This window comes from Rhamphochromis longiceps, linkage group LG4, assembly GCF_057381845.1.
Source record: "Rhamphochromis longiceps isolate RC_006_pf linkage group LG4, R_longiceps_female_GT1.1, whole genome shotgun sequence".
In the NCBI taxonomy this organism is placed as follows: Eukaryota; Metazoa; Chordata; class Actinopteri; order Cichliformes; family Cichlidae; genus Rhamphochromis; species Rhamphochromis longiceps.
In genome coordinates this window covers 34516398-34525818 of record NC_140560.1, presented here as the reverse complement: position 1 = coordinate 34525818, position 9421 = coordinate 34516398, and the positions used below count along the sequence as shown (strand labels likewise).

General features: G+C 39.9%; 1 protein-coding gene across 1 annotated transcript; it reads right to left on the bottom strand.

Annotated features, from left to right (window-relative positions):
* Positions 1-1958: 1958 nt before the first annotated feature.
* LOC146672182 (GRB2-related adapter protein 2-like) lies at positions 1959-8873 on the bottom strand. The gene is made up of 6 exons (XM_085405301.1): positions 8701-8873; positions 7039-7151; positions 4461-4552; positions 3989-4108; positions 3051-3243; positions 1959-2364 (listed from the first exon to the last, which is right to left on the bottom strand). Exons 2-6 carry the CDS (start codon positions 7114-7116, stop codon positions 2185-2187), a joined length of 663 nt encoding a protein of 220 aa, XP_085261427.1. The 5' UTR covers positions 7117-7151; positions 8701-8873; the 3' UTR covers positions 1959-2184.
* Positions 8874-9421: the final 548 nt, after the last annotated feature.

Genomic DNA, 9421 nt, shown 5'->3' with positions numbered 1-9421 from the left:
GTGTGGACGTGAAATTCCCCATTAGATTTATAAGGTGCGCACACCAGTCTGTTTTATTCTTACCACTGTGAATATCATATCAGGGCATTCTGAACCAACTGACTTGTGCAATCTTCAGCACACCAAATTTCTGTATATGAGAAAAGAGTTTACCTCCAGGTGAAGCAGAGAAAGTGATGACAGCTTTTGGAAGAGAGAAGTGTGCATCTGCACAATTCTGTCCGAGGAAACCAGAAATAGCACAGCTCTCAAAAATGTTTCCACTGGAGTGAGGATGGTTAATACCATGCAAAAAAATGCACATATAGTTTACAGTAAGATATGAAATACAGTAACATGTTAAAACCTTCATGTTTCCATTTAGTATTTAGCTTTCCTTAGGTGTGCCATAACTTTTTAAAATTGAAATTCTGAGTATTTTGTGGCTTATTTTGTTTCCGAAAACTAAACAATCAAAATGCAATAAAATAAGCTGATAGTACCATTACTAGTGCTACAGATTCATTTTGACAGCATGTGTTGTGTTTTCTTGGGCCCAGTAGTAACTAAAAGCCTGTAGAGAACTTCCACTTATGTAAATGCCCCCCCCTTCCTTTGCTGATTTTTAAGTAAAGTGACTTTGATGTACGTCAGATGGGTTCTTTTGTTTGTCCACACTTCACCTCAACAACACTTTTATAAAATTGATCTTGCTGAGTTTTTGGTATAATCTAGTGTGGTTCCCCAGCTGCACCAAGGCCGATCAGCAAGCACTCCAGCGGGTGGTGAAAGAAGCTGGCAGAATTATTGGAACAAGTCTGCCAGAGATCAGCAATATCTTCCCCACTCGCTGTCTGAGGAGGGTGCACAGTATCCTGCGGGACCAACATCACCCTGCGCGCCACCTTTTCCATCTGCTGCCCTCAGGGAGAAGGTAACCATATCCAACTTCTTAATAGCAATGAACTGGTCTGCATTGGTGCATCATATCTTTATTCTCTTCCCCCTCCTGCCCCCCCTCTTTCTTAAATAGATAACTATCATATCTGATATCATATCTCACAGTACAATAATATTGAATGGGTTGCATTGTTGTACTTTGTCATGTTTCTCAGGTCTTTGTCTGAATTTCTACGAACACTACTTGTCATGTTCTCATGTTATTGCTAAGGATTGTCTTATTGCATTGGAGTCACACTGGGTTAAATATGTACACTTGGGTTTTAAGGGGTATTTATTATTTTCTTCTTTTTTTTTTTTGGGTTGTATGGAAGCCCCAAACGCAATTTCATTGTTCTTGACAATGACAATAAATAAATACTAAATCTTGCTAACAAAAAATAAATAAATAATAATAATCAAGTAACATTAAATTGCTTATCTGCTAGAAAACCAAATGGAAACAAGCAGCAAGCCCTGCTCCTGCACCTACATCTGTAAACTTCAGCTCCTTAACCAAGTCAGTCAGAGAATATTATTTTCTGTGGTGCCTGGGACATGATTGGTTGCAGATAAATTACTCTCTCTTTATCCACTCGATGTGTTTAAAAGACGAGGCCATTGTTCAGTGAAGGAGATGCTTGGACCTATAAATACAGGGCTGTCACATCATCACTTAACAAGCACATTGTAACCTTTGTGTTTTTGTTTCCACCATGAAAACATGGATGGGGCAGAAGACAGAATACAGCCAGAGGATTTTGTTTTTCCCCCCCAAACGCAGGTGTTGCCTCCTGGTGGCCATTAGAAAGAATGCAGCTTTAGGAATTCACTTTTCAGACCACCAACCATTTCCATCTTCAATGTACAGTCTATCAGCTGGAAATAAGTAACAGGGAATGTCACAGGATAGATTTGACAGGAATCAACTTTGTAATAAGAAAAGTGAAAAAATTCTCCCCTCATAATGAGTTCAGATTTAATCTTGGACATAAAATGTTTTATTTAAAAGGTTAAAAAAAAAAAAAGTGTGTGTAGGGCATACATCCATGTGTTAAAACATGAGCAGACATTCATCATTATTCTGCTCGTTTGTAGATAAAAAGCTGTACTGACTCACTCCTCTGGTTGAAGGCTGATGTGCAGCATATTATCTAAAAGCCTGCTTTTCATTAAGGTTTAGAAACTCTTAATCGAGGGCAGGTGCACCTGCAGGCCGAGTCCGAGTGTAAGCAGGTGTAGTAAAAGCATCAGGGGTGGATTTCCTCACAGTGGTCTCGTGGCATTTACAGGAAACAGTCCAATAATTCCTTTCAGCTTCCCTTTCCACCAAAAAGGATCAGACATATCCAGCACCTCAATGACGTCTCCTGCGTTGAAACCAAGCTCGTCGTCTTGTATAGCAGGGAAGTCGCACATCGCCATCACTTGAAAACAAGACGTAGTCTGTGGGAGGAAAAACAAACACTGATCAATACCCGACAGACAACTTCTTGATGAGGCTTGCACAGTTTAGGCTGGATGAGGTCATCCCGATCAGCCCTCCTGTGCTGCATCTACACTTCGATGGTGTTCCACATGTTTAAAGTTGTAATGTTTGCTGGTGTGATCACCTTATCAAAAGGCAAGCTAACAGAGTTTGAAAGTGCACGGACTCTCTCGTCCTCTCAGGTTAATTCCATAAAGTGAATTGACTTGACAGCTGCAACGCTGGAATATTTGAATAAGCGAGATGTGATATGCTGGCACCATTTTAACTTTTCACTGCGCAAACAAAACAACCAACATGTGACACCACCCTGTTAAGTGAAAGGAGTGAGAGAGATGCCTGAAACTTGTATCTGTGAGTCTTCCCTCAGTTACTGGCTGGTTGGTCACATTAGACGGTGGTCCCTCCCTGAACGTGCATTTGCTGGATGTCACTTCCTATCTAAAGGGAATTCTTCCATCCTGCAAGTGCTCCTCATAGGGTATCGACTGGTCTTTACCTTAAAATGTAAAGCACCTTGAGACAACTGATGTTCTTGGACTATTTAATTGAAACTGACTGAAGCAGCATGCCTCGTAACTTGCTTGTTGTCATAAACTGCTCTTTAAATCTGAGGTTTTCAATAAAAGCAATCATGTCTCACTGGCTGATCATCGGAGGGGCCGCCTTGGTCCAGGCTCCCATTGACGTTGAGGTAGATTATCCTGCTTTTGGAGATTGAGTTGGTTTTGTAGAAGTCCACCAGTTTGTTCAGAGAGGTGAATTTTTCGCTCCACAGGAAGTAATGACCTCTCTTGTCCCTCAGCAATCTGTAATGCATCATGCCCTGCTCATACCTGAGAACAGATTTAAGAGTCAGAATAACTTTATTATAAATCACTCACACCAAGTTTATTATACTTAACGTTATTTCAAACCTAGTTTCAGTTAAGTAACAGAAATGCGAATAAAAATGATGCTAGTAAAATGCTAAGAGGAAAAGAACACAGGGAATGGCTCATTGGGGCTTGGGCGAATGGTTGACATTTGACTACATAAACCTCTTTAGAACAACTGAAACAAACGTCTTTGAACTGAAAATAAAAAATTGAGAATTTATGAACTTTAAGTCTGTCTCACAACATTAAAAACACATTTCAAAATTATACATCCTTATTAGAAAGTTCTGGCTGGACACTGAATGGAAGTAGTTAAAGTCAATTTTTGTGTGTGCAGAGCGCAACAGACGTGAGATTTTTGCCAGTTTATCAAAGTTAATCACCATATTATATGAACCAGATTGCACACAACGGCCAATTTGACCCCATTCAATTGCAGACTAATAGCAGACTGACTCAGTTTTATTTCCATTTTAACACCGTCTTGATGTATCAGAAATGAATTTGAAGATGGAAACTGCGAGTGGCAGTTCATAGCAAACAGAATCATTTTCTTTTTTACCACCATTTTCCCCAGTGTGACCTTATCATAAACGCCTTATGAACTGTATTTATTTCTCCCTTTTGAGGCAATAAAAAGGTCTAAATGATCAGGTACAATGTAATGTGTGTAATACTTAGTTGGGAGACACACTTGACTCACTTGACAGAAATGCAGAAGTTTCCGGGGCTGGTCCGACACCCTCGGATCACAAACTCTCCCACGTGTTTGTTCATCAGGAATTCCACTGCATCTCCACGAGTGGCATCCTCCCGAAACCATCTGCAGAAACAGGTCCTGTGCTCATGACTATCTGATGCAAACATGCATCAAACATGCAAGTACACACACCTACCAGCCAGTGTTGTAAAAGCAAAACTATCCTGCCTTTGGGCCTTTCCTGTACGATTTTAACATCTAAATTTGGGCTTTTTAAGACCTTAAATGAACTTCTAAGCTCAAAAGTGTGAAAATGTTGAGACTTTTCAGGTACATTCGTGTTACTGAAGGAAAATGTGCAGCTGACTTTAGGGCATCTTCTTCATTCCTGCTTTGTAGTCATTTTAAATGGTTTGCACACAGAATGAAAAGGATTTCTGCTTTTGCAGCGGATTATTGTTCATCTGTTTCTTACCTTGGAAAATGAATGTCAAGGAAGTTACGTGGCACAAGCCCCTCCTGTCCATTCATCTCTGCTTTACACCAGATGTTGTCATAACGTATAATCTGTCCAGATGCGAAAAGATAAAACTTCATACAGGAGTATCAGATTTCTTACTTATATTGGACTGCATCACATTTTAACCTCCCATCCATCAACCCACATATTGAGACAACATCCCAGACAGTTTTTAAATTTAACACAGTCGGACATCTGTGGGAGTGACGTCCGATTGCTGTGATGAAAGCAGGGAAAGCGGTTATTATTATCGGTTGCAATAAAGGGGAAATTGTGAGTCACAAGCTAAGCAGAACAGAACATGATGAAAAATAACACAGGAAAAGAAACAAAACCACAGTTTAAACTGAGAAGCTGGGACAGACTGGAGGTAACCTGTAGAAATGAAAGTCACCTGAACTCTTTATTGGCCAGCAGGTGGCGATTGCCATGGTTTCAAACATGCAACATACATCGACTGTATATAAAAGATGGGAGGAATGCCGAGTTAGAATTTAATGCCTCTTTTCCACTAGCACCTACTCACCTCAACTTGGCGTTTGGTCATTTTCCATTACAGTTAAATTACCACCTCTGTGTTGGTGGTGTTTTTATAGCAACCCGGCCCAAAATTCCCATGACATCATGTGACACGAACAACATAGTAACTGAGGGAATGCGTACCATGTGATGGTGTACCTGTTGATTGTGTGCAGCCATTTTCATTGCCGGGTTTCAAAAGTATGGATGGATATCAGGATGGATGGATGGGGTTTCAAAAGTCGTGAATGAGGCGCTCTCATGGCTAATCCAGTGATGTCACTCTCTGACCAATCAGTGGCATGCAGTTTGCTGACAGCACATTTTCAGCTCAACTCACCTCACTTGGAACCCTGGCTGAGTAGGTATTTTATTAATAAATAAATATAAAAAAAAGGAATACTACCAGCTGATGGAAACCCCTAAAAAACGAGTCGTACATAGGGGAGACCGGGGATAGTTGTAACATTTTTGACATTTCTGTCTGTAAATTGGAGCTCTTTTAAGGTAGTGGATTCAAAATGTAATGCAAAGTATTTACATGTCTCTGCTATTAAATAGTGCAGCTATTTTCTCTGCAGCACAATTACCCATTGCATGGTATGGCCTCAAACACAAAGAGTGAAATGTTACAATTAACCCCATAGTCTGGGTTAGTTGTAACATATCCTGGGGTGAAATGTAACAATGAAATAAGGGTACTAACAAAACATTAACATGTAATCTTTGTTTATTCAACACATGAATGCACTTACATCCATTTATGTAGCTGTGTGTGTGTGTGACAGAATGCAGAAATCTAACTTTTGAACATATACCAACCCCCCAAAAAAGACAAATTATGGAATTTTCTGCAACTGAATATTTCATTAATTTTGGTTGGTCTTCCTTGAGTTTGGTCCCATTGGCTCAGTGGGCATTATAACCTACAACTCTTGCACCAATTTTGAACATAACAATGAAGCTGAAAAAATGTAGTTGTTCACCAGCATCGCAATTCCATTACTTTTTATCATGGCTTACCTTGGTGTGGTTTGCAAAGTGCTTCAGAAAGATGAGGAAATCTGTTTCTTGCACCCATCCTGATTTATTTCCACTACCAGTACTTCCTACTGGTCCATCTCTGACACAGTGGTCTGCATAATGTATGTGTGGGAACACAAACAGTGGAGGAATTGTGTTGCCAATGGCATTAACCGCATATACAAATGTGACCAGTGAACCTCTCTGTGCTGATGTCGTTGCCCCAACTTGTTTAATATAAGTTAAAGTAATAGTGTGGTAAGTTGTAACATCTGCATTATTGTTACAACTGACCCAGACTCCTATAGCCATGAACTAGCTAACATTACAGCCAACGCCTAAAACATTAGCACTAAAGACCTACACAGAATATATCCCCATAGACATACAAATAACACAATTTAAGTTTGATGAGTTTAACTGCAAAGCAAATAATGCTATTACAAATTGAAATAAAGTAGAAAAACTTACTTTTTGGCACACAAATTACTTTTTTTCGTGTTAAATTGTCTGTGTTTGACAAAATGTGCTGATTTTTCACATGTGATAGCAGAACTGAGTTGGGCATGCACAGGATGAGTCACATCATTTGAAACTTAGCCCTGATTGGAGAAATTGGAAGTGTTACAACTGACCCACGTTACAACTATCCCCGGTCTCCCCTACTGACCAGTGGTTGTTCTTAGTCACTGGGTGGAATTGGTCACAAAGAGGTATAGAGCTCTTCACTGAGTTGCTTTGGTTGTTGTAGTAACCCACAGGTTGGCACCTCGATTGCAACTTACCTACAAATACTCACCAACTACTCATGAAGCAGCTGTGAAACTGAAGAGTGCCACACAAACTGGTAAAGGAGAGAGTTTGCCTTCAAAGTAAAAGCTGCGCCTGTTAAATGGGTTGCTTGTAGTGCTGAGGCACAACCTTTACTATGAAGACAAGCACAACAGCACTAATGAAAACTGTGTACAGCTGAGTAAAGTTACGCACTGACCTTGACTATGTCGCCCTGTTTGAAGCCCAGCTCATCATCTGTTACTGCATTAAAGTCAAACTTTCCTTTGGCTTCCATTGGGAGGGGCTCAAGCGTCTGAAAGGTTTAGAAGACTGCGAACAGAACAAGCGGCTCAATCAGAGAAAGGTCTCCAGTAAACAGTCCTCGATAAAAGTCTCAACCCAGCTGCATTTCTTTATATTGTCTTCAAAGCACTCAGACTTTCTTATAACTTTTAAAGCGGTCTTGAGCAATAGGTTCTTCAGGCTTTCTGAAGGTTTTTCAAAATTTGTCTTTTGACATTGGCTGCTTTTACACTCACTTCCAGTCTTTTCTTTTACCAGTTTCAAAGGAAAGTTTTGTTTGCTAAGCCACTTAATGCTAACCCTATGAATCATTCAAGTATAAAAAGCCTCCTAACTCAAGAGGTTAGCCAGTGTTGTGTCTACAACTAACAGAAAACCTAGCAAGGAACCAATTTTAAATTACATCTTTAGGAACTTTGTTACCAGCCACCCGTCTGAAAAGCACAATTTGTTCCCATTTCTTTTGCTGATCTATTAACACAGTTTGACAGGCATAAAATAATATTTTCACACACATCCCCCAACCGGTTGAGGCAGATCGCTGCTCTTCCATGAGCCTGGCTCTGCCAGAGGTTTCTTCCCGTTTTAATTTCTCATTGCCACATAGTGCTTAGAGTCATTTAATTGTTGGCTTTTGTCTCTCAATTCTTTGAATTGAACAAGCGATTCCTAAAAGCATATCTCAGCATTGTGTGCAGTGTGGCCACTTTGATCCACTTTATAATACCAGCTGGGATCAGCATGACAGTGATCCCAAACACACCACCAATGTGGTAAAAGCACACTCTGATAGAGGAACACAAACTCAGTCATGGATCGGCCTCCACAGACGTCAACATCATTGACAGAGACCAGAAGAAAAGGCAGAAACACCCAAAGAAGAGCTTTGAATGTCCTTCAAGAAGCCCGGAGAACTACACATGAAAAAGAAATTACCAGAAGGCGGCCCAACAGAGTTCAGGCCGTGCTGAAGAACAATGGTGGTCAAACCAAATATTGACTTCCAAACTCATTAAAATGTATAAACCGGTTTTGTTTTATATACTGTATGTTCACATATGTTTCCACCCATTTCCCATCAATCCATGTCTGGGAGACCTGCTGTAAATAATTAAGATATTTGAATGGAAAAATGTAAATGAACATCACTGATTAGAGGATGGCATGGTGGTCAGCACAAGGTAGACAAGTTTGTTATTAGAGGAAAATCTCCAATGAAAACCTCAAAAAACAAACAAATTTAAAAAACATATTTAAATTCAGTAATTTGCAGAGTTGTAAAATGCTCTTCATACTCCTGCGTCAATCGCTGCACGTCTTAAACCTTTCCAGCTGTTGCTGCTTTTTCATTAAGGTTTAGAGGTTAAATGGGGGCTAAATATTTGTAGATTAAACCATTAACCCAAACCAGTGGGCAGATTGATTTGAACCCAAGAACATGAGTGGACAAACTTAGTTGGGAGCTTAAAATAGAGGTGACAGAAAAATACCATAGCGCAAACAGTCCGCATGAAGAATCAGTTAAACAAACAAAAGTCACTGACTGTCATGGCGGCAGCCACACATGGTCACCTACCTGCACAGGTTTATTTCATTTGCAGCCACTCAAAGTCAAACTTTTACCATCATGCTTTTAACCTGTTTAGATGACGCACACGCTTTCAGCCTGCAGGGTTACACAGAAATTATTACATTCTTTGTTTCTGTGAGTTACCAGTGATCTGTGAGGTCATGGTAGGGATAAAGACCTTTGCAGGTGGCATGAAAGGGCGTGGCTGCTTCTTCTTCTCCTCCTCCTCTTCCTTTTGGCAGTTAGGTGTATTACTACCACCTGCTTGTGGGGAGTGCGGGTGCAAGGATGAGGTACCTGTAGTATATGTATAAGGAAGGCTTCAGGATCAGTTAAGTAGGTTTCTTATGTTTGTTTGGTAACATTGTGTTTCATATAACTGAACCACATCCCCCTTTTATTCATTTACTTCATTTTTTGTTTGCTTTTCATTTTTAGCTGCTGTAATGAAAGAATTTCACAACCTTCAGATGAAAAAAAGGATATTTTTTGTTCATTGTTCATTGAACATCAGGCTGTAAACCCACATCTGACCTCTGAAGATGCTGCTGTGATAAAATTATGCTTCGTATTACATTATGGACAATTTCATAGCAAAAAACAAAAAAAGTCATAAATAACATCTGTCTATTGTAAAGTGACTATTTGGACTATTCACCCACAGCCCAAGTCTCACAGCTCAGCAGCCTCAGACTGAATTTAGATGTTTTTTCTGAAGCTTCTGTTT